General features: G+C 53.1%; 1 protein-coding gene across 1 annotated transcript in view; it reads right to left on the minus strand.

The window, feature by feature from the left end:
* SLC12A3 (solute carrier family 12 member 3) overlaps nt 1-22,876 on the minus strand; it is a 45,111-nt gene that overhangs the window by 18,538 nt on the left and 3,697 nt on the right. Inside the window, exons 4-22 of the mRNA XM_010596075.3 lie at nt 22,491-22,586; nt 22,059-22,198; nt 21,591-21,701; nt 20,289-20,400; nt 19,960-20,090; nt 16,449-16,533; nt 15,084-15,238; nt 14,707-14,814; nt 14,144-14,267; nt 11,836-11,937; nt 10,514-10,669; nt 9,816-9,915; nt 8,497-8,608; nt 8,045-8,185; nt 6,844-6,950; nt 5,289-5,371; nt 4,343-4,420; nt 3,555-3,656; nt 2,056-2,167 (exon numbers count right to left, since the gene is read on the minus strand). Coding sequence (XP_010594377.1) covers nt 2,056-2,167; nt 3,555-3,656; nt 4,343-4,420; nt 5,289-5,371; nt 6,844-6,950; nt 8,045-8,185; nt 8,497-8,608; nt 9,816-9,915; nt 10,514-10,669; nt 11,836-11,937; nt 14,144-14,267; nt 14,707-14,814; nt 15,084-15,238; nt 16,449-16,533; nt 19,960-20,090; nt 20,289-20,400; nt 21,591-21,701; nt 22,059-22,198; nt 22,491-22,586 — 2,155 coding nt within the window. The remainder of the gene's footprint in view (nt 1-2,055; nt 2,168-3,554; nt 3,657-4,342; nt 4,421-5,288; nt 5,372-6,843; nt 6,951-8,044; nt 8,186-8,496; nt 8,609-9,815; nt 9,916-10,513; nt 10,670-11,835; nt 11,938-14,143; nt 14,268-14,706; nt 14,815-15,083; nt 15,239-16,448; nt 16,534-19,959; nt 20,091-20,288; nt 20,401-21,590; nt 21,702-22,058; nt 22,199-22,490; nt 22,587-22,876) is intronic.

Consider the following 22,876-nt stretch of genomic DNA (forward strand, 5'->3'; position numbering starts at 1 on the left):
CCACACTGGAATCACCCAAGGTGCCTTCAAAACAACACACCTTCCTTGGCCCTTGTTCTGGGCAAGGCATGTGCTGGTAATGCCCCAGGCGATTCTGCTAGTTAAGAACCACAGGCTTGTTGGTGGGGAATGGGCAGCCCATGAGGAGGAGTCCAAATGAGCAAAGACACCAGAGTGTGGGGACAGAGCATGAATGGGGATGAGCTCACTGGGATGGAGCACAGCATGTAGGGGGAGAGGATGGAGGCCTGAGTGACCAGGCTGGGACCCAGTGCACTCAGCAGAGGTCAGCAGGTTGTCAGCAGGGAAGCCGCTGCTGGCTCCTGAACTTGGGGAGTGAAATACTGAAAGCAGAACCGTGGGCAGAACCGTGGGCAGATTTGTCTTGGTGTGCAATGGTGGAGGATGCAGGCCTGGCCCCAGGGTCACAAGGAGAGCAGAAGATGTGGGCTATCAAGAGACACTTGAAAGACAGAGAAGGCAGTGCTGGAGTTTCACAAACTTGCATGAAGGACATCCGGCTACCCAACCGTGCCACGGCCTTAAGCAAAACTAAGCCTACTGAACAAGCTTGGAGTCAGAGCTGGCACAGGAAACTGAGCACGCAAAGCAGCCTTTGTGGTCTATTTGCTTTTAGGAGATCCCAGAGAAGCCAGGTGCTGCTTTTCCCAAGCGACGCTCTCCTTAGCATGCTGGGCAGGGGTCTTCCCGGGGAGAAGTTCTGAATAGGGGTGAGGACAGAGATGGGATTGCCGGGGTTGCCCTAGACTCACACAGGGGCGACTAGAGGAGGGGGGTCGTGGGGCTGTGATCCTGACCTAGGACTAGGGTAGAGGGAGTGCTGGGGGCCACGTGGCCCCCTCTCATCTAGGCACCGTGGCTGGGGTTGTTACAAAGGGCATAGAGACTGTGCAAGATGTCTTCTGGTTTGCTAATTAATTGAGCGACCTTGGGCAAGTCACCTAATCTTTCCCAATCTGCCTGCACAAACCTGTAACTCTTTCAGCTCTGACTTCCTCTATTCTATGACTCTTGACATCAACTGACTGCACTCTGACCTTCCTCCATTCCAAGAACCTTGATGTCAATTGACCTTGCTCTGACCCTCCTCCCTTCTCCGACCTTTGACCTCACTTGGGCTCGCTATAAAGCAGCAGTTATCCAACTCTAGGCACATGTATGCCACCTGCCCAACTCCTGCCATTTTCACACCTGTGCACTATCTGTGTTACTATTCGCTCCTTTTTACTTGAAACCAGCTCACGTTCTTTAGTAGATAAAATTCAAAAGGAAGTTTTATATGACATTTTAAACAGAAAACCAGCATCTCTTGCCAAAGGAGGTGACCAATAAAACCCATGCAAATAAGCTAATGTTACTAAGTTCTGGCTAGATGCTGTCGCTTGCCAGCCTACCGTTGCCTGCTCTCTCTTGCTTAAAATGAGAGATTAACACGGGTTACCAAGCAGAAAGAGAGACCTTGGCCTTCTAAATTATCCACAAAACTGAAAGAGAATTAAAGGTATCAGAAGATGCCCACAGCTGACATGGAGTTCTGGGTAACACAAACTGTTAATGTGCTCAGCTGCTAACTGAAAGGTTGGAGGTTGGAGTTCACCCAGAGGTGCCTTGGAAGAGAGGCCTGGCAATCTACTTCTGAAAAATCAGCCACTGAAAACCCTCTGGAGCGTAGTTCTACTCTGACGCACAGGAGGTCGTCAGGAGGCAGAATCAACCCCACAGCAACTGGCTCCGGTTCTCCCCGGGGAGACGAGTGGTTTTAAAGTGTAACACCCCTCCCATCGTGGTTGGGAGCAGGGCCTCTGTGCCTTATTAAAGTGGGACAGGAAACCAAAGCAGCATCCAGAATGGCCAGAAAGCTGTTCCTGCCCAGAGCTCTGCTCCCATGACTGTGATCCAGGGAGAGGAGCCCTGGGCGTCCGGGGTGTGGTGGTGTGTGTGGAGGGGTGGGGGAGGCACAGAGCGGCAGGGGAGGGGCAGGGCAGGCAGCCTTGGTGGCTCTGAGACAGGCCGGAGCTGGCCTTTCCCGCTTACGCCTTTCTCTCCTGGTCCATCCTGTTGATCTGGCCGCCGACAAACACGCGGACCTTGCACTTGCTCCACCTCTTCCTGCGGCCCAGGAGGTAAGGGATGAGGAGGGTGAGGCCTGGCAAGGAGAGTCTGTGAGTCAGGAGGAAAGGACCTGCAGGCACCCTGGGTTCCCACCCCACTCCGCCACTAGCCAGCCCCTTCTCCTCTCAGAACCTCGATTTTCCCATCTGTATAGTGAGCGGTGGTGGATAGTGAGCACGCAATCTGAGCCAGAGTCACACGTGGTGCTCTGTGGGCTAGGGTGTATTTGGTCTGCACCATGCTTTTAAATAAACGAACTTGCATTTACTACTGGGGAGATTTCACATGAAACTTTAGATCGCTGGCATTTCTTGAAGTTTGAAAATGTCACCAATGGGCGGGAACTCTCATCTCTCCCTGTCCTTTCTTCATATGCAGCTAAGGACCAAGTGTCATTTGTTGTTATTGTGTTGCATGCCACTGAGTCACTTTTGACTTGTAGCAACCCTATAGGACAGCGTAGAACTGCCCCATAGGGCTTCCAAGACTGAAATCTTCACAGAAGCAGACTGCTACATCTTTCTCCCAGGGAGTGGTTAGCAGCTGAGCACTTAACCACTGTGCCACCAGGGCTCCTTAGCTGTCTTTTGGCACTGCGGAATCCTGGACAAATGACTTCACCACGCTGTGCCTCCATTTCGTTATTAGCAAAGAGGGGTTAGTGCTAGTAGGTACTCCCGGGGGACTGCATTAGATTAGCACACGTGAACACTGCGTGTCATCATGTAGGAAGTGCCCAGTCTATATTATTATATTTATATATATTCAATTGCCATCAAGTCGATTTCGTCTCATACCAACCCTTCAGGACAGAGTAGAACTGCCCCATAAGGTTTCCAAGGAGTGGCTGGTAGATTTGAACTGCTGAGTTTTTGGTTAGCAGCTGAGCTCTTAACCACTGTGCCACCAGGGCTCCCCAGTCTGTATTAGCTGTTGTTGACTGGATATATTCTGTTAGAGCAGAGACATTATTTTCTCTATGATGCTAACAAAAGTGCTAACAACGGGAGCCTGGGAGTCACACGCTTTAAGGGAAACGGGAGAGAGCATACTGCTTTGCGAAATGAATATTCCTCAGCTTTCCTGGGCACCAGCCCACCTCCCACTTTATGTCATGGGCCTGTAACCCCTGAACTAGCCCATTCCTAAGGATGGTGGTCTGAGGGTTCACCCTTATGTTGATATTAGCTCTTCCCCTGAAGTTCCCCATTTTACAGCTAGAATTCTAGAGGCCAGGGAGCAACGCCCTGCCAGACTCGCCCAAGCTCAGTGGTGGGCTAGGGCCCCCATTCCTCTTTACTGGGCTCTGCTGTCCTACCCAAGATCCCTTGATGAGACCTGGACCAGAAGGACCTGCCCAGAGGACTGAGCCATGGAAGAAAACCCTGCCCAGGAGAGCTGATGTTGAAGAGGGTCCTGACCTCCGTCGTCAAAGAGCCAGTAGATGTCAATGGTCTTCTTGCCCTGCTCCGACTGAAAGATGGTGCTGGCCTGCTCCTCTCGCACCAGGGCTTCGGGGTCCACTGCAGGAGGAGAGGAGGGGCAGAGCAGAGTTAGATGTTTGCAGAAGGAGCTGCCTTGTTGGGGGGCGGGATCGTCAGCACTGGGGGTGGGCACGGCAGCTGGAAGCCCCAGGTCGCGCATGCATCGCTAACACCCCTTCTGACGCTGAGACTTGATTCTCCTGCAGGTCATCCAGGAGCAGAAGGCTGGGAACCACAGTTCTTTGCTCCCGGGATTCCTGTGGGCATTGGCAGGGGTGTAGGGGTCCCAAAACCTTCTGGGCAGCCCACGCAGAGGGCAAACTTTCTTTGTTAAATTCCTTGTGGCCCTTGCAAATGCCCCCAGGCTGGCCTCAGTCCCTGCAGTGTCAGGCTCCCTGCCTCCACAGCAGCAATGGAAGAGGACTGAAGGAGAGTCCATCACACCGTCTTTGCCACAACATTGAAACTCAACCAGAGGGGTCCTGGACAGGGTGGAATGTGGGCCCAGAGCCTACTGAACGAGTCCCACGATCCCCAGACATGAATTCCCCACCAGGCTGGCTTGGCCCCAGCAATCTTTAATTTCGGCCAAGCCCTCAGTGAGCCGACCCCAGGTGTCTCGGGAGCTACCATCACAAGGAAAAACCTTCTGCCCTTGACCAAGTTCCCACGTGGCCCACCCGCAGGTGAGGGTGCTCTGAGCCTCAGGTGGGGAGGGGACTGACGTGTGCCCGAGACTGAATGCCTGGCTCTGTTGGCTCTGGCTTCTTTACCGTCCTCCGCTGGGTCAAACACGGGGTTAACTGCAAAAGGAGGAGTGGGCTTTGGTTCACAGGCTTCCTAGCCCAGGGGTTGTCATGGGGGAAAAAGTCCTGTCTCCTCACCTGGCATCTAAGGCCTGCCCCACCTGGCTGCTGCCCCTTCTGACTTGTCCTCTGCCCTCACCTGTCACACTCCAGCTGCAGTCTTCCTCCAACATCCCCAGCACTCCTGCTCGTTCCTGTAAATTTGACTTCTTTCACAACTATACCCATTGCCCTTGAGTTGATTCCGACTCATAGTGACCCTATAGGACAGAGTAGTACTGCCCCGCAGGGTTTCTAAGTAGGTGGATTCGAATTGCTGACCCTTTGGTTAGCAGCCAAGCTCCTTCACGACTATAATCATTACCAATTTGGAGTCTACACATTCATATATGACTATAAACATAAAACAGATCCCTACTCTGTGCATCTTCCAGACCCAGATGTCCAGTTTTCATGGCCTTTCCATTTGTGTTTTCATGTTTCGGTTTATTTATGTGAGCACTTACTTCTCTCTCCATTTTTCTTTTTTTCTCTATTAGATCATTTCCATCCCACCTGTTGCAAAAACATTAACCATGATTCAGGGAGCTCTGGTTCCAGTCCTGGCTCCGCCCCCAGCTGGAAGTGTGACCTTGGCCTTGAACTGTCACTTCCCCTTTCTGGGCCTCAGCTTCCCCATTTGGAAATCTGAGGGCCTCTAAAGGCCCATCGAAAGCTGGCCTTCTAGGAGTCTGCGGCCTTTTACTATGTACTAATGTTTCCCTCTCTTCTCTCTACCACTTAAAAAAAAATTGGCTTCTAGAATTTTCTGGAACCCTGTTCTGGTTTTGGACGGGGGCGCCAAGTAGGCGTGGTGTGTACTCACTGTGTGCCTGCATCACCTCCGAGACATTGAGGCCCTCTCGCATCCTCATGACACACACACCGAAGTTGAAATCAAAAGCATCGCTGGAAAGAGGGGAGACGGGGTCAGGCTCCTCTAGCCCAGCCCCATACTGGGGATGTGACCCAGCTCCTAGGGGACCAGATGTCTGGAGGTGGTCCTGCCTTCCACCACATCCCTTCCTTTCTCTGTGCCTCACTTTCCCTTCTGTATATTGAGCAGTCAGGGCTAGACAGTTTCCCCTCTTCTTCCATGGTCTGTGGCATGGTGGATCCTGCACTCAGGGGGAAACCAAGCCAGGCCTGTCTTCAAGCTGGGCCCTGCCCTCCTGATACATATGGATAATCCTCCCAACCCTGCCAACAGAGATTGGGGTGGGAATTATTATCCCCATTTTACAGATGCAGAAACTGAGTTTTGGGGAGTAACTGGCCCATGATCATACAACTAAGGATGTGGCCAGCTGGAATTAGAATCCAGATCTCTTGAATTCCAAAACCAGGGCTCTTTGCACTGTACCACACCATCTCTCTTTAATAGTTGAGAATGCAAACTCAGAGGACAGGCAGGCACATGGGAATGGCCTTACTCATGGATGCAGCAACATGTTGTCTATATGCAATGTCTCTTCAAAAATACATTTACTGCCTTGTTGACACAGTGCCCAAAAGTCTACCAGTAGGGTTTGTTCTAATGGGCAAACCATTGCCCTCTTTGGACTCATTAATTACACATCTCTGAACAGGAAACTTGCAGTTCCCAGCATTTTGAAGTTCTGGAAATGTTGGAGCTAGAGGAACTTGGAGACCAGGTACACCGCTGCCTCCTGTGGCAATTTTGTTAGAGGCAGCTAAGATTTACTGCTCAGAGTCACACAGCTGGTTAATGGCAACTCGGGAACGGGCCCCCAGGTCCCCAACACTCAGCCTTGTGTTCTTTAAATGCTACTGCACGCTGCCTCTCTGCACAACATCAACGCAGAAAAGCAACTCAGGCTGGCAGTTCTCAGACCTTGCACAGCAGAAGCTGAGGGAGAAAGTGGTCCGATTAACCCCGAAATCCCCGGGGAGTTCAGTCCCCCAATCTCATTCCCTGAGTTTTTGCCTCCTCTGCTCAGTGAGACCACCTTAGAGCTCACGAGCTGACCATCTGGTAGCCTTCTGTGGCCCACAGCTTGGCCTGAGGATTTCACTTAAAAATGCACATTTTTGGCTTCTTGAAAAACTAGATGATTTGGCAACACTGGGCCCACATTTCTGCATAGCCACAATTGGCTGGAGCAAAGTAGCAGCTGCTCTCCGGTTTGCCACAGTCCCCACCACTGTCTGTTGTCCCACACCTGTCCCACTTTACTCTTTGTGTAACCTGCTTGACCCCTGCCAACCCTGGTGGCCATGACCCATAGGGCAGGGTAGGGGACCCTTGGCCTTTCTGTTTCTTCCTCACCTTTGAACCAGTGAACTCACAGCTTCTTACACTGCCCCCTCTTCCTTTCCATTTCCCAAGGCCCAGGAACCTCCCCTGTGCCCCCACTCACTGCAGGACGCCAATGTAATCTTCCACTGTCGCCGGGTGAGCCGACTGCCAATTCTTCTTGAACCCAAGCACCAGGATGTTGGGCTTCATCCTCCCAAGACCTGTGGCCTGCCAGGGTGGGGGTAGGCGGACCAGCAGAGGGGCAGAGCTGGTGATCAGGCTTCATGCCCCAAAGGGACTCTGTTCTGTGACAAGTGGGGCTGTCTCTCAGCCCTGGCCAGTCTCTCCTCCATTTAGCAAGGGCTCAGGAAATACACCCCCCTGTTCAGGGTCCTGTCCACCTGGACACATTCATTAGAGGGGCAAAGCTACAGCCAAACTTATCCTTTGTGGCCTTGCCAGCCCTGGGCCCAAAACTGGGCTGTCCTATTAGTTCTGGATTATCCCAGCTCCTGCTTCTCCAACAAATTATTTTTCGTAACAAGAGATGTGAATTTCTGCTCAAGTCTGGAGTATTCCTGGGTCATCTAATCTACACATTTCTATATATCTCTTTTTTATAATTTTGAGAAACATTTAAAACTATTGAAAAGAATCCCCATATGTCTAACACTCAGAATTAACACCTGTTATTATCTTCTGTATCTGCTTTCACAGAAATGAGAAAACTGAGCAGGAAAATGAATTGCCCGGTGGAATATTTTAGATCTTGATCCAAATTGTGTTTGGATACCACTGGGTGCTATCTAAATATGGAAACATTTATCAAACGACACACTTAATATTTTTTCACTTTACTGTCTGTAAATCGTATCTTAAAAAACAAAAAATGCCCCAGGTCACACAGCCCTCAGACTCCAAGTCAGGTTCCTCAGGTCCTGGGCACTCAGAGGGAGTGCCTGCATCAGCACTTTTGGAGGGGTGGGAGAGGGGGGACTGGTGGTGCAGCCAAAAAAACCAGTTGCCATCAAGTAGACTTGGACTTATGGCAACTTCACGTGTGTCGGAGTAGAGCTGTGCTCCACAGGGTTTCCAAGGGCCGATTTTTTGGAAGTAGATTGCCAGGCCTTTCTTCCAAGGTGCCTCTGGGTGCACTCAAACCTCTAACCCTTCAGTTAACAGCCGAGTGTGTTAACTGTTTGCATCACCCAGGGACTCCCGTGGTGCAGCAGAAGGGGCTTAAGCTGTATCCCAGGGCTTCCTGACTCCCGGGTTGTCACACCAAGTAGTGAGTCCTGCTGGGAACCCCCAACTCGTGGCACCTGCATGAGAATCTGTGCCCCACTTCGGAGGTCCTCGGCGATGACATCTGAGTAGAAGGCCTTGATCTTCCTCTTGTTCAGCCACTTGGTGTGCCCGCTGGCAATGAGCCGGAGCTCCGGCATCCTCTGCTTGCGGGGTCCCTGTGGGCCAGGGTGGGACGGCGATGTCAGGGATGACCTCACCCTCCAGCCTGAGAATCAGCCCCTTGCCTGCCCTGAAGGCTCAGCAGCACCCAGGGGTGCCTGTTTCCCTTACAGAGTGAGAGGAGGGGAGAAGGTGGGGGGAGAGAGGCAAGATGGTGGAGGGATAGAGTAAGCAGGAAGGGGAGGGGAAAGAACTTGGCTTAGTCTGGCTCCGCTTGCTCTGCCTCCCCTCTGTCCCCCACCCCGTGGGGGACATCGCACCCAGGCGGCTTCTCCGAAGAGTACAGCCACCTTCAGAGGGGACTCACAATGAGCACGTGGCCACAGATCATCAGGCTGAGGTTCCGGGTGAAGGTGCCCACAAAGTCCACCAGCGCTGGACGGAAGTTGGGGGGCCCCGTGAGCACCAGGCACTGGGGGCTGGTGAGGGGCAGGGAAAAGGGTAAACCATTAGGAGAAAGCCCACCAGGGCCTGGCACTCAGGAGCCACCCTCTCGGGTCTCCTTTCCCCACTGGAAGGACGGGTGAGCCATGGTGCGGCCTTGGATAAGACGCTATATGCTCTTGGCCTTATCTACCTGGCTGTAACTCCAGGGTGACATTCATGGCCCTTTCAGCTGGGTCTCCATTGTCCTTTCTGAGCAGTCCCCCAGACACTCCACTTGGGCAAACCACCCTTCCTTCTCCACCAGGTGCTCCTGCCTGCCCCCGCACGGCACAGAGTTGGGAAGGATAAAGACTTGGAGTGAGGAGACCTTTCACTTACAAACTCCCTGGGTGGTTCAGCCTCTGCATCTCAAGGTAGCAGAGGGCAGCAGTTGAGGGCCACCATCAGACTAAACTGGCCACTCACCAGGGGTGTGACAGGGCCAGCTACTTAGCTGTGCCTCAGTGTTCTCATCTGTGAATGCGGTCGGTGACTTCGTGTACCTCAGAGGTGCTGAGGTCATGTACACATGAGGCAGTGCAAGGCACTTAGCGCAGTGCCTGGCTCATGGTAAGCGCAACATAAAGGAAAAAACAGTTGCCATGGAGTCAGCTCAGACTCATGACCCCATGTATGTCAGAGTGGAACTGTGCTCCCTAGGGTCCTCAATGGCTGATTTTTTGGAAGTAGATTGCCAGGCCTTTCTTCTGAGGAGGGGTGGACTCGAACCTCCAACTTTTCGGTTAGCCCCTGAGTGTGTTAACCATTTGTACCACCCAGGGACTTCAGCAACATAAATGGTGTTGGCTATTATCGTTGTTGTTATTGTGTTTCCTCACTGGTGAGAAGGGACGGTGGGTGCACAATTCTCCTCGCAAAGCAGGGGAATCAGCTTTGAAGTCCCGGGAGGCTCATCCCAGCCAGCCTCGGGGTGTTATTGGTAATTATTAGTGAAAGCATGGGAATCACACCACCAAATCATCCTTATATTGCTCTTTGCAGTTCACAGAGCATGTTCCGCTGTGAAAACTGAGGCACAGAGTGGTTACTCGACTTGCTTGGTCCCCACTGGGCAATGTCCACCCAGGTCTCCTGACCTCCTGGGTACTTCTCCTCTCCTGGTTCCCTCTCTGAGTGTGGGCTGTGCCCACCTCAGGGGACAGGTCTGGGCCTGGAGCCAGGGCCTGGGGGTGGGCTCACCGGTAGTTCTTGATGTGGTCCTCCACCTCGTTGAGGCCCACTGAGTGGCTCAGGGCCAGGTTGTAGGAGCCAGCCTGCACCGAGGAGCCCCAGTTCACCTCTGAGGGCATCGAGGGATGAGCGGGAGATCAGAAGTTTCAGGTAAAAACATACAGAGGGAGTGAGTGAGGGAAGGAGGGTGGGAGAGCATAGCATCATCTCCTTTGGGCACTGAGAAGCCACGGGAGAGGGACAGCCCGGCAGGGGTATGCCTGCTGTTCCCTTCCCAACAGTTGGGAGGCCGGAGCCCCACATGTCATGTGGCTATATATTTAAAAGTTACAATTTGAAATATTCCCCCCACTTTGACACACAGACCTCCCATGGTCTTGAAGGCCAAGTTCATGGCTCTCCTTGCCCGCTCCTCCAAGCTCTGCCCTCATGCCCTTCAAGCAGCTGCTCCTGGCCCTCTCAGGCCCAGCATGCCCACCAGTGGGTGCCCATGCTCAGAGGGCAAGCCTGGGAAGAGGCCGCCCAGGGCCTAGGAGCCAATTTGGTCCTTTGGGTAGGAAATCCCAAGGTCCCAGGTATCTAGAGGTCAAGGTGTGGGCTCTGAGGGGCACATTCCTTGGACTACTTGTCCTGAGGGGAGGATGAGGCTGGAGGGCCCAAGGGGAAGAGGTGATGAGCCCCTACCCCCCGCAGTCGAGAGCACGCACCTGGCTTCTTGTAGAGGACGTAGAGCAGGAGGAAGAGGACCACACCAATGGCGATGAGGGCTGCCCACCAGGTAAGAAGAAACATGATGACCACTGAGACAATGGCCCCAAACAGCGACGCCCACTTGCTGTAGTACCGGAACGAGGGTCTCCAGCCTGGGCCGGGGCAAGGTCCGAGGGCACACTTAGCCTCTGGAGCCTGCTCCTGGGCCAGAGCGGCTGCGCAGGGCCTGGGCAGCCAGGCCAGCAGTGCCCACAGCTGGGGTCCCAGCCTGTGACCCACTGGCCATCCACACTAAGGTGTACCGCCCACCCTGCCTGCTGGGGCCAGGCCTGGAGGGTCTAGGAAGGACCACTTGCCCACCTTAACTGGCATTTTACCATGTTGACAGGCCACATCAAGGAGGATGTGGCCATCTCTAGCCAAATACCGTCACAGGATGCCCAATGTCAACAACAGCACCAGCTCCCATGGAGTAAGGTGGTGAGATGGAGGAGAAAGGACATGAACTGGGAACCAGGAGGCCCGGGCTGTAGCCTGGCTTTGCCACCACTAGTAAGAGCTGCCCCCTCACAACCCCAGGGGGCTCCATGCTCCTTGCGGTCTTCATAAAAGGCAGCCCAGAGACCAGCTCATCAGTGATTTGGGGCTAATTACAGAAAGTAAAGACTCTACTTCCATCTTCCAGAAAACGTTCATAACAACAAAAATCCATGAGATCTGCAATATGAACAGCACCCCCTAGAGCTGTGGAGTGTGCAACCCCCAGCAACCACATGTGACAGCCCAATCTGTGACTTTGGGCAAGTCCCCTCCATCTCTGGGAACCAGACTCCTTGACTCCTATATGATTGGTGGGGGAGGGACTAGAAAAATCTCTAGGCTTCCAACTGTAACAGCGTGTGAATCTATGGAAAGTACACACTCCAAGTGCTCACTAAAGGATGTTGGTGTTATGAGGTGCTGTCAAGTCGATTCCGACTCATAGTGACCCCATGTGACAGAGTAGAACAGCCTCACAGGGTTTTCCAGGCTGTAATCTCTATGGGAGCAAATTGCCAGATCTATTCCCCTGCAGAGCCACTGGGCGGGTTCAAACTGCCAACGTTTTGGTTAGCAGCCAAGCGCTTGACCATTGCAACACCAGGGGTCCTTTGATAAAGGATAGCTGTGATTAACATTATATGAGCATTCCCTTAATTGTTTTCAATTTGAGAAGGACATTGGTCTGTCCACCTCCACCACGCCTTCCTTCGCCACCACCCCCAAGTGCCCCAGCCTGTAGGTCCCCCTCCCTTGGAGGGGTGAGGGATTGGCTTACCTGCTGAGTTTGTGATGGAGGCATGGAAGCAGCTAAAGTTGATGAGGGCGTAGGAGCACAGGAAGAAGTTAGAAATGATGGGGGCGATGGTGTTGAGCTCGGCTTCAGGGATCCAGAAAGAGAAAGGACAGCCCATTGGGAACTCTGCCAAGGAGCCGCCTGATGCCCTACCTCACAGGGTGGGGGACCCAAGACAGGCCACTGAGGCTCAACCTTCTCATCTGTGAAATGGGTCCATCATTTTGTAAAGTTCAAAAGGACTGTGTTTTGTAAAGTGTAAGTGCCATCTGTGAAAAGGGAAGGGGGAGGGCAGTGGTGAGAGGAGAACCCACAAGGCGATGAGGTGGCCTGAGGCGGTGGCTGTCACAATCTTCTGACCACAAATTCCAGTAAGGAATACGTTTTACAGTGTATGACCCCAGGACACTGCGAGACCACATCACAATTCCACCCACAGTGGTAACCTCCCCAAGAATTGGCTCCTGCTCTTTCTGGCCTCACTGTCCCCCTCCCGTGCATGCCCAGACAGGTCAACTCTTGCATGTGAATCCTTGTCTCAGGGCCTATTGTAATGATTTCATTTAATCAGCACAGGAGCCCTGCCCAGAGATCTGAGACCACGGCGCTCAGTCTGAGGTCTTGTCAGAACCACCCAGATAAAAAGATGTCAAATCCAAGTTGGGGGTGGACTCTGGGGAAATGGAGTTCTGGGACCCTGGCAGGAGAAGAGGGGTACAGGGAACACCAGGCCCCACTAGACTGCCTCATCTCCCCGTGTGCCCCTGCTGCCCCTCCACTTGGTTCAAGACCCAGAAACGTCTGGTATCTGGAAAGGTTCACTTGAGTGAAAGCGACAAGATTGTTGGGGTGAGTCCTTCAGGAGTGGCGATGCCGGCCTGAGAGCAAGGATTCTCTGTGGCAGGGAGATGCTTACCAGCCCAGGGAAGATCACCAACAGCCTCCCCGCCTCCCACCTGCATGGAGAGTCAGGGTTTGGGGGCCACCACACCTCGCCAGGGCCACTGCCCTTGTTCCTTGTTGTCCCCTCTCTCTTGAAGAGTTCCGCCTCCTTGGCTAAGCAAATCAGGAAGTTACAGTATGTGTAAAATGTGTGTGTTTGCACCAGAGTGTGTACTTGCCTATATGAATGTGTGTGTCTGTGCATGTGTGCAGAGGCACGTGTGTGAGTGCATACGGATGGGTGGGCGTCCATGAGTGTGTGCACACGCATATGTGTGTGTTCACGTGCGTGCAGTGCATGTGTGTGCATGCATCTGGATAAGTGTGTGCATGTGTGTGTGTGCAAACACAAGTCTCTTTCTGCCCATCTGTGTCACGCCTGCTATGCGCTATCACTCCCGTTTTGCAGATAAGGAAACAGATGACACAGCTGACATGTGGCAAGGCCAGGATAGAAAGTCAGTCTGATTAACTCCAAGCTTGGGCTCTTTCTTCTAAGGAATCCCCAGCCTGAGAAACTGGATTTGTCTAGCTCATACCTATGAAGACATTAACTCAGTCATTTGTATTGACTCCCAAGGAGATGGGAATCCTGGTGGCGTAGCGGCTAAGAACTACAGCTGCCAACCAAAAGGTTGGCAGTTCAAATCCACCAGGTGTTCCTTGGAAACTGTAGGGGCAGTTCTACTCTGTCCTATGGGGTCGCTTTGAGTTGTAATCAACTTGACAGCAATGGGTTTGGTTTTTTGGTTTTCCCAAGGAGACCAGTCAGCTCTGTGCCCCATGGATATCTCGGAAATTAACGTAGCCCCGGGGGCTGTCCCAGCAGCCAGGACCCAGGAATACAGAACCAGAAAAGAGGCCAGGGTCCCCTCTACAAAACACAAGGGCCCACCTGCCTGGCCTGTTTAGGCAGAAGCTGTCTGGGGGCAGGCAGGGGGACCACACACCTGACCTCCCCAAGTCTCCTTCCAATGGGCTTCATCCACTGCCTCAAGAGTTATCTGCTGTTCGGACAGGCCCATAAAACAAAAGGAGAGTAAAGAGGCACACCAGCCCAGGGACAAGGACTAGAAGGCAGGAAAGAACAGGAAAGCTGGTAATAGGGAACCCGAGACTGAGAAGGGAGAGTCTTGACATGTCGTGGGGTTAACCAATGTCATAAAGCAATATGTGTACTAACTGTTTAATGAGAAACTAGTTTATTCTGTAAACCTTCATCTAAAGTACGATTTAAAAAAAAAAGTTATCCACTGAGTGCCCGCTAACGGCCAGGTCCAGCTGAGCGCTGGGCACAGGGGTGACTGGACAGAGAGGAGGCCCTTCCCCATGCCCTGGAGCCTCTTACCAATGATGATGAAGGCCACAGCGATGGCATAGGCCAGGAGGTAGCTGCGAATGGGCTCCTTGTTCTTGCCATAGCCTTTGCCAAAGAAGCCGATAAGTGGGTACAGCTGGTCCTCACAGAGGCACTGTGGGTACAGGTCACCACACTTATGCCCTGGCTGGACCTGTCACCCTTCTGTGACCTCCATAGGGCACCTTCTCAATTTGGGTCACAATTTCTATTAAATGGGGTGGTATCCCCACTCTCGCATCTCCCCAGGTCTGGGAAAGCCCTGGGAGACAGTGTGAAGGCAATAGGAGAGGGGCTGATCACATTGGGCCAAAACTGGATGGCGCCATTTCAGACATGGCGACAGGCTGCATGGGTGGGCGAGAGTTATGGGTGCCACAGGAAGGGGACAGCGTCCTTGACACTAGCTGTCCTGGTCCTTCTCCCTTCGGTCCCAACACCCCGGTCACATGACTCCTTTGTGCCCACCTTCAGGCCTTTGTATCCATCACCCAGGACTTTCCACGTGGGCCTCCCAGCCTACCCCACGGGCCCCCTTCCATCGGTGGTCTCACCTGGAAGACTTTGGCAGCGGAAACAAGGCAGGCCAGGGCGGAGGAGAGGGTGGCCCCAAAGATGCCGGCTGTGATCAGGGGTGCGAACCCTGACACCATGCTCATAGTCTGTGGGATGCAGGGTTCAGGGCCCGTAGTGGGGGCTGGGCTCAGAGCCCCCAGCCCAGGCAGGAAGAGACTGGAACCTGTAGCTCCACCTGAGTCCACAATCTTACTTGGGATCCCAGTGCCCAGCCAGGTGAATTCTCATCTCAGCCCTGAACCCCTCTCCCTGACCCTGGGTCCAGCCCCCCATCCTCAGGTGGGAAGGCTTCCTGGCAGAGCCAGCTGAGACCCAGGAGGGTGAGGCAGGCCCCCTGCCCCAGGCCCAGGGGTACCTGGTAGTAGTTGATGAGGCCATAGCGGCAGCTGTGCCCCTGGGAGCACTCGGTAAAGTTCCAGCCATAGCCGCAGGCCAGGCCTTCGCAGGTGCCCACACCTGGGGTCACCGTGTCGTTCAGTCCCCCGGAGGCATCACGTACCACACAGGAGCCTGGAAGGAGGAAGAAGGTGTGAAAGGCTTCCTTTCCCTCCCCTCTGCTCTCCTCCCCTCCCATTCCCCAAATGCTGGCCCCTTCTGTGGACAGCAGGATGCTGTGGGGGGGTCAGCTCTTCCTTGATCAGGTAATAATAACAATAATAAAACAGTTGCCGTCAAGTTGATTCCAACTCATGCTAACCCCGTGTGTTTTAGAGTAGAACTTCACTCCACAGGATTTTTAATAGCTGTGACCTTTCAGAAGTAGATCATCAGGACTTCTTCCAAGATGCATCCGGGTAGATTCGAACCACCAACTTTTCAGTTACTAGCCAAGCACTTAACTGTTTGCACTACCCAGGGACTCTGATGATAATAATATTAATAGCTATTTTTTTGGAGCAGGGGCACATACAACGTGCCAGACACTGTGCTAAATACTTTATAACAACCCTGGGAAACTGCTATTATTTTCATTGTTGTCAATCCCATTTTATAAAGAGCTTCAGTGACACATTGTCTTCCTTAAAGCAGAGACCTGGGTCTTAAGCCCTGACTGCCTGTGACCGAGGGCTAGCCCCTTGGCCATCTGTGACAAGCTTGCCTCATAAGGTGGTTATTGGGAGCAAGCACACTTGGGAGGATCTCGGGGAGAGGGAGGTGTTAACAGAACAGGCCTGGGGTCCAGTCCCACTCCACCACTCAGTGGCTGTGTGACATTGGGCAGGTGACTTAACCTCTCTGAGCCTGGTTTCTTTCTCGGTAAAATGCGGGACATGACAGTGCCTGGACTAAATGAGGTAAGGCATGTAAGGGCCGAGTACGTGGTAAGTCAGTTGTTATTATTCCTAGAGTCGGAGTATGTTTGTTGTGTAGGAGCTTCACACCCATGAATCTGGAACCCCAATGTTTGAAAGGACCAGAGGGATTTGTCCGACCCAGACCCCCTAAATCTCCCCATGAAGATGCTCTGGTCCATCAAGGTGCTCCCAGGGATAGGGTTCTAGACTCGACTTCCTAGGACCACTGTGTCCTCCCAGCCCAGCTCTCCCTGTCAAACAAGCTGAACCCTGCCTGCGACTCCCTGTCCAGTGGTCTGGGTCCCACCCATGGGCCAAAGAATGAGGCTGTGCCATGTGCTGGCAGGCTCCACAGGGCCCACGGAAACTGCGGGTGGGGGCTGGGTTCCTGCCCCCTCCTCTGCCCCCAGGGTCCGGCCACTTACCAATGGTGGCTGAGATGGCCAGGTAGGAGATGGTGGTCCAGAAAATGGCCATGAGCGTTCCCTTGGGGATGGCTACTTCGGGGTCCTGGGGGAGGGAGGGTGTCAGACAGCCTCTGGGCCTCCTTCTTGCCTGAGGCTGGGGGCAAGGGGGGCAACAACCCCTGGCCTTGGCTTCTTAGGGCCTCCTTCCAGCAGAGAGAGGAAGGAGCCTTGGGATTGAGGTCCCAAAGAGGAGGATGAGACATAGCCGAGAGCGCGGGGCTGAGACCACATCCAGGGCCCTGGGAGCCAGAGGCAGGAAGAGGAAACCCAGCCAGCCCATGTCTGGTCCAAAAGGGCACTGGGACCAATCCCTGCTATGGGGGTATTAAGGGTGAGGGTGAAGATGGCAGGGGTCGGGGGTCAGCGGCCTGAGTTCAGTTCCAGATGACCAACTAGGCCACTTGCTTATTCTCCCACCCCTTGGTCTCCTCATCTGTGAAATGGGGGTGACAAGGCCCACCTCACAGGATGTTGGCCAAATGCATTAATCCATGTAAAGCTTCCAGGTCAGAGCTCTGCTCACTGTCAGCCCTAACACGCGTTAATCATAATTATACATCAATGGATTTTTCTGCTGCCATAATACGATATAGGAGCAGAAGACAAGCCTCAAACTTTGACCTTCCCCTGTGAGACAGGCAGAAAAAACTCTGTATTTTCCTAACCACAGTAACAAAGTTTTACATACACAAGGGGTCCCTAGGTGGCAAAAACGGTTTGCGATCAACTGCTAACCTAAAGGTTGGCGGTTCGAACTCACCCAGCAGTACCGTGGAAGAAAAGGGCTGGCAATTTGCTTCCATTAAGATTATAGCCAAGAAAACTCTACGGAGCAGTTAGTTCTACTTTGTAACACATGGAATTGACTCGACGGCAATTAACGACAACAATAGACACAAGTCCCTTTTCCACGTAGCAAGCCCCTTCTGTCTCTGAGTTTCATTTTCCCAATTCAGACATTGGGCTAGCAATGCCCACCCTGTCCATATCATGGGTGGTTGTGGGGATGAAAATCAACATGTAATCATGGTTGTGAGGTTGCTCCGCAAATGCTAAAGTGTCGGGGAACATAAGGGACAAGCAGTACCAAAAACAGCCCAAGTGGCACAACAGTTATGTACTCGGCTGCTAACTGAAAGTTTGGCAGTTTGAACCCCCCAGCAGCTCCAAGGGAGAAAGACCTGGCAATCTGCTCCCATAAAGATTACAGCCTAGAAAGCCCTATTGAGCAGTTCTATTCTGCCACATGGGCTTGCTATGAGTTGGAATTGACTCAACGGACCCAACAACAACAAAAAGCAGTACCACTGGCAACTTCGTCATCACCTGTCTAGGTCTCTGCTCCAGTGGCACCACCTCTGGCCACCCTGTCTGTCTACATTTGCACCCCACCCCTTCTCTGCTTCGTTTGTCTCCTCAACACTTGCCACCGTCTGATGAATGTCACATTTTACTTATTTGTTTGTCGTCAGTCTCACACCCTAGGATGCCAGCTGCAGGAGGGTGAGAGTTCATGTCTGGTGTGTTCACTGCTTATCCACAAGAGACTGGCAGAAAGCAGGTGCTCAAAACGCAGTTGTTGAAGGAACTGTGATAAAGTCAAGGTCTCTTTGTTCTAGAAACTTACATTCCAGCTCCTCTGTCACCAGGGTGGCCCTGGGCAAGCCCCTGAGGCCCGCTGAGCATGGTGCGCTAGTCGTAACATGGGGGTGATGACGGTATGACACTCTTAGGTCTGCCTTGAGGAAAGTGCTTGGTGCCGCTGGTCACATGGCAAAAATGACAATGACAGCAAGCGCTTAGCTAGTCCTCTGTGCCAAGCCCTGTTCTCAGCACTTTCTGCGAATGAGCTCATTGAATCCTCACCAACCCCCTGCAAGGTGGAGGCTGTATTAGGCCCATTTTATAGTTGAGGAAACTGAGGCCCAGAGAGTTTTTTTTTAATTTGTTTGTTTTTTTAAGGGAACTGTCCAAAATGTTGCAGCAAAGACTCCACCAACAAGAATTGCTCTTCTGCTTTGAAGGCCGTCTATGAAATCCCATGGAATGAGCCAGAAGGCCTGGTCCAGGAGGCAAGGGCCCCTTCAGGGCTTGAGGACATTTAAGGCAAAGTGAGGTGTTGCCTCCTCAGCTCTGAAACAGACGCCTGCATGCTGGGCTGGATGGTAACCTAAGGTACTTGTTAAAGCATCCAGATAAATCCAGCGAAGATTGTGGGGCTTGGAGGAAATCACCAGCTTGACCCCTGCAGTGACCTCGGGGCAGGAGCCCAGGCCTCTGCTGGCCATTCCAGAGTGGTGGGGAGGAGCCAGACACCCACAGCCGCTCTCGGATATCTAGGCCCAGCTACATGACCCCCGGGGCATAACCATTTAGAACCAGGCCAAGCTTCAAAATGGTCTCCAATGCACCATTTTTAATTCATTTAAGAAAACACTTCAAGGAGAAACTTTTGAGTGTGGGAAGGGTTAGTTGGGATCTCCAGTCCAAAGGCAGGCTCCCCACCATTCACACCCCGCCCCTATAAGCCTGTTTCTCCCACCTGCAAAGTCTCACAAGGCCTAGCAGCAATTCTGCCTCCGCCCCAAAGTTTTTTTGGATCCACTAGCCAACATCAGTCAGTTTTCTGCCTTTCTGCACAGTGTACTCTACTCTAACACTTCCCTTCTGCTCCATTTCACCGCCATTCACTCAACAAACGTGCAGAGCACCTAGTATGTGTCAGATTCCAAGACAGGAATAGGGACATAGAGTACACATCCGTCCTTGAGATGTGAGAGGAACAGATGCATAAACGGCCAGCAATCATTATGGAAAAGCTGCTAGGGGAATCATGACTCTAATGGGGAGGACTGAGGGAGGTGTAAGGGTAAAGGTGGTATTTGAAAGAGGAACAGAGTTTGCGAGGTAAAAAACAAGGGCAGGGAGTCCTAGGCAGAGAGGATAGAGAGGCAAAGGCATGGACAAGCGACAGCCCACTGATGAGTGACACGGGGAGGTGGAGCAGGGGCCATGGGGATGGCGGCTGTGGTTGGAGGCCTTGAATACTGAGCCAAGAAGCCTGCCTACATGGTTGAGGCAGTGGAAAGAGCTCAGCAAAAATGTGCATGATCAAGGCTGAGTTTTGGAAAGGTCATAGTTGGGACAGTCTTCCCCTTAGGCTGAGAGTCCCAGGAACACAGGGAGGAAACGAGACCACTTTTGGGTGCCCTTCAGAGCCTAGAGCACAGTGGATGTCAACCAACAACCCCAGAATTGAACTGAGTTGGGTTGAGTTGAGTTGAGTTGGATTGGGTTGGATTGGATTGGACTGGATTGGACTGGACTGCACTGGATTTTAGAAGCTCTGGCCCCCCTGGTTTCAGTGCCAAGCTTGATGGTACAGCAGGAGATACTGGGAAGAGAGGGAGCAAAATTCTGCTCACAGCTGACAGTGCGAGGAGGCCGGAAGGATGGGCATTCTGCTCACCTTGAGATCTCCAGAGATGTTGGCCCCTGCCAGGATGCCTGTGGCCGAGGGGAAGAAAATGGAAAACATCCCAAAGAAGCTGCCGTCCACACCCCGCCAGTCAGGCACTAAGTTCTGGACAAAAATGTCCCCTGGAAAACCAAGGCCTAAGTCAGGGTCACTCTAGCTTCCATCACTGGGCCCAGCTGTGGCATCGGTCGGCTCCCCTGGCCACCTCTGGCCATGCAAGTAGGGAGTTCCACTCTCCCAGTGCCCACAGGATGGGCCAGATCTGTGGGTGGTCTGCTCCTGCCCCCAAAGCCCTGGGCAGTGGCCCAAACTACACGTACCTCGGTAGCTGAAGAAGCCTTTGGAGGCCTTGTCTTCAGATGGGGGGATCAGCGTCCCCACAAGGTAGTTGGCAAAGGAGACCATGATAATGAGGAAGAATAACACCTGGGCCTGGGGAGCAGAGGGAGGCCTAGAGGTCAGATTGTCCGGTCCCGCTCATTCAGGGAGCTCCAGCAGGGAAGAATTTGCCCAAGGTCCCTCACTCATTTAATTGATTAATTAATTAATTCCTTCAACACCCACAATGCAGCAGGCTCTGCTCATGAAGTTGAACGAGACAGCCAATGTCTTTGTCTTGGCTAATGAATAGTAAGAGGAAATCAGAGTAAGAAGGGTATGGTGGGGACTGGGTTGGGTGGTCAGGGAAGGTGGCTCTGAGAAGACATTGGAACAGAGGCCTGAAGAAGGAGGAGTGAGCCATAGAATGATCTAGGGGATAAGCTTGGTGCATTCAATGAACAGCAAGGAAGCCAGAGTGCCTGAAGTGCAGAAAGCCAGAGGGAGAAAGGGTCTGAGAGGCAGCAGGGGCAGAGCGTGCCAAGTCTGCCAGCTATACCCCAACACGTCTTCTTCCCTTACTTCATAGTAATAAACCTCTGCTACTGGGCTGGATAAAGCAAAAAACCAGTTGCCATTGAGTCAACCCCAACTCATGTCAACCCCATGTGCGTCCTAGTAGAGCTATGCTCCATAGGGTTTTTGATGGCTGATTTTTCAGAAGTAGATCGCCAGGCCTTCTCTTCCTAGGCACTTCTTGGTGGGTTTGAACCTCCAACCTTTCAGTTAGCCAAGCACATTAACCCATGGACTCCATCTGGCTGGATACATGGTTCAAAAAGAGACCACACTTCCCCAGCCTCCCTTGTAGCTATGTGTGGCTATGAGACCACGTTTTGGTCTATGGAATGGAAGAAGTGATCTGTGTGACTTCCAGGTTGTGATGTAAAAGAAAAGGGAGGATTGTGGACATGGGGGTGCATCTCCATCATGGACCAGGTGGGTAAGGGTCACTTCCAGGGGTTGGAGGAGCCTGGGTACCCGACACCCTGGACTGTGCACACCTGGACTGTTGCACAAGAGAGAACAGACATCTCTCTGTTTAAGCCACTGCTACTTATAATAAATTTTTTTTTGTGTGTGTGTGTGTTTTTGGGTTACTTACAGTCTCTTTGTCACAGCAGCAGAACTTCCAGCCCAGCTAATACACGCAGCCAGGCAGAACCGGGACCAGGACCCAGGTCTCCCAACCTTCCCCACAGGACCACTCCATCCTACCCCCACCAGCTCCAGCCCCTCCTCACCTTGGATTCCCATTCCATACCAGCCAGGGAGATGGCCAGCAGCACGGTGACGGTGACCACGCCGATGATGCGGATGTCATTGGTGGGGTCCACAATGGGTGAGTCATGCTCCTGGAGGAGGGGACAGTCCAGACTCCATCTGCGCTCCAAACCTCCACCTCCGGGGAGCCCTCTGCCTCGCATTCACCCATTGATGGCGCCCTCTGGTAGGAAAACACAGACTCGAACATACCCGCCCACCACAAGCAGCCACTGCATAAGGATGGACAATGTGGCCCTGAGGGCAACCACACTCCTGAAAGGGACCTGTGGAGTGATTTTTCTTGATGAGATCATCGCTGTCACCCTCAGTGGTCAGATTGTGGCCTTGGTCCCTGGTAGATGAAACCAGGCAGGAGGCCGGGAGGCCCAGCTCAGACGGAGTGGAGCAGAGTGGGGTGGGTGGCCTGGGGTCCAGCCCCACCTTACCTGGAGCAGGTCCCGCACCGTCTCCGCAAAGCCCACGGTGTGCATAGCCACAGCCACAGCATTGGCAAAAGCGAAGATGAGGCCAATGGAGCCCCCCAGCTCTGGTCCGAGACTCCGGGAGATGAGGAAGTAGGTGCCACCTAACGGGGCCAGAGCCCAGAGCCGTGAAAGCAGAGGTGCTTGCTGGCTGGGGTGGGCTCAGGGTAGGCAGAGGTCGAGGATGGGAGTGGGGGCCCACGGGGCAGGATGACTGAGAGAACACCTTTGTGGGGCGGAGAGCCTGCCTGGAGCCCTCACCTGGAACTGGAAGGAGTGGCCTGGGGAGTCCCAGTTGGGACGGGGCTCCCAGGGCGAAAACTGGGGGAGTCTACCAGAGGAGGGCCTGGGGGGATGGACGTAGGGTGGGTGGTACTGGGGGTGGGCGGGGCCTACCTGACCTGACCTTGCCGTTGGTGGAGATGGCGGAGATGGAGAGGCCCGTGATGGAGGTCACCATGACTGAGAGCAGGATGATGATCCAAGTGAGGACTGTGGGGGCAGGTGAGGGATGTGGTCACCCCAAAACTCAGCCGGGCATTTCCCAGATGGGGAGGGACACCAGAGGAGCCATGTGAGGAACTTGAGTCACTTTCCCTCTCTGAGCCTCTGTTTTCTCATCTCAGAAATGGGCCTCTGTCCATCTCCTGGCATATTCTAAATAACCAAGGAGATGACTAGCCAACATAGAGGATCATTAGGTATGAAAGAGATAGAATCCCCCTTTAACTACTAATAAAAATAAAGCAATACCTGCCCCTTGATGAGCATCTCTGGGTGCC

This window comes from Loxodonta africana, chromosome 21 (assembly GCF_030014295.1).
Source record: "Loxodonta africana isolate mLoxAfr1 chromosome 21, mLoxAfr1.hap2, whole genome shotgun sequence".
In the NCBI taxonomy this organism is placed as follows: Eukaryota; Metazoa; Chordata; class Mammalia; order Proboscidea; family Elephantidae; genus Loxodonta; species Loxodonta africana.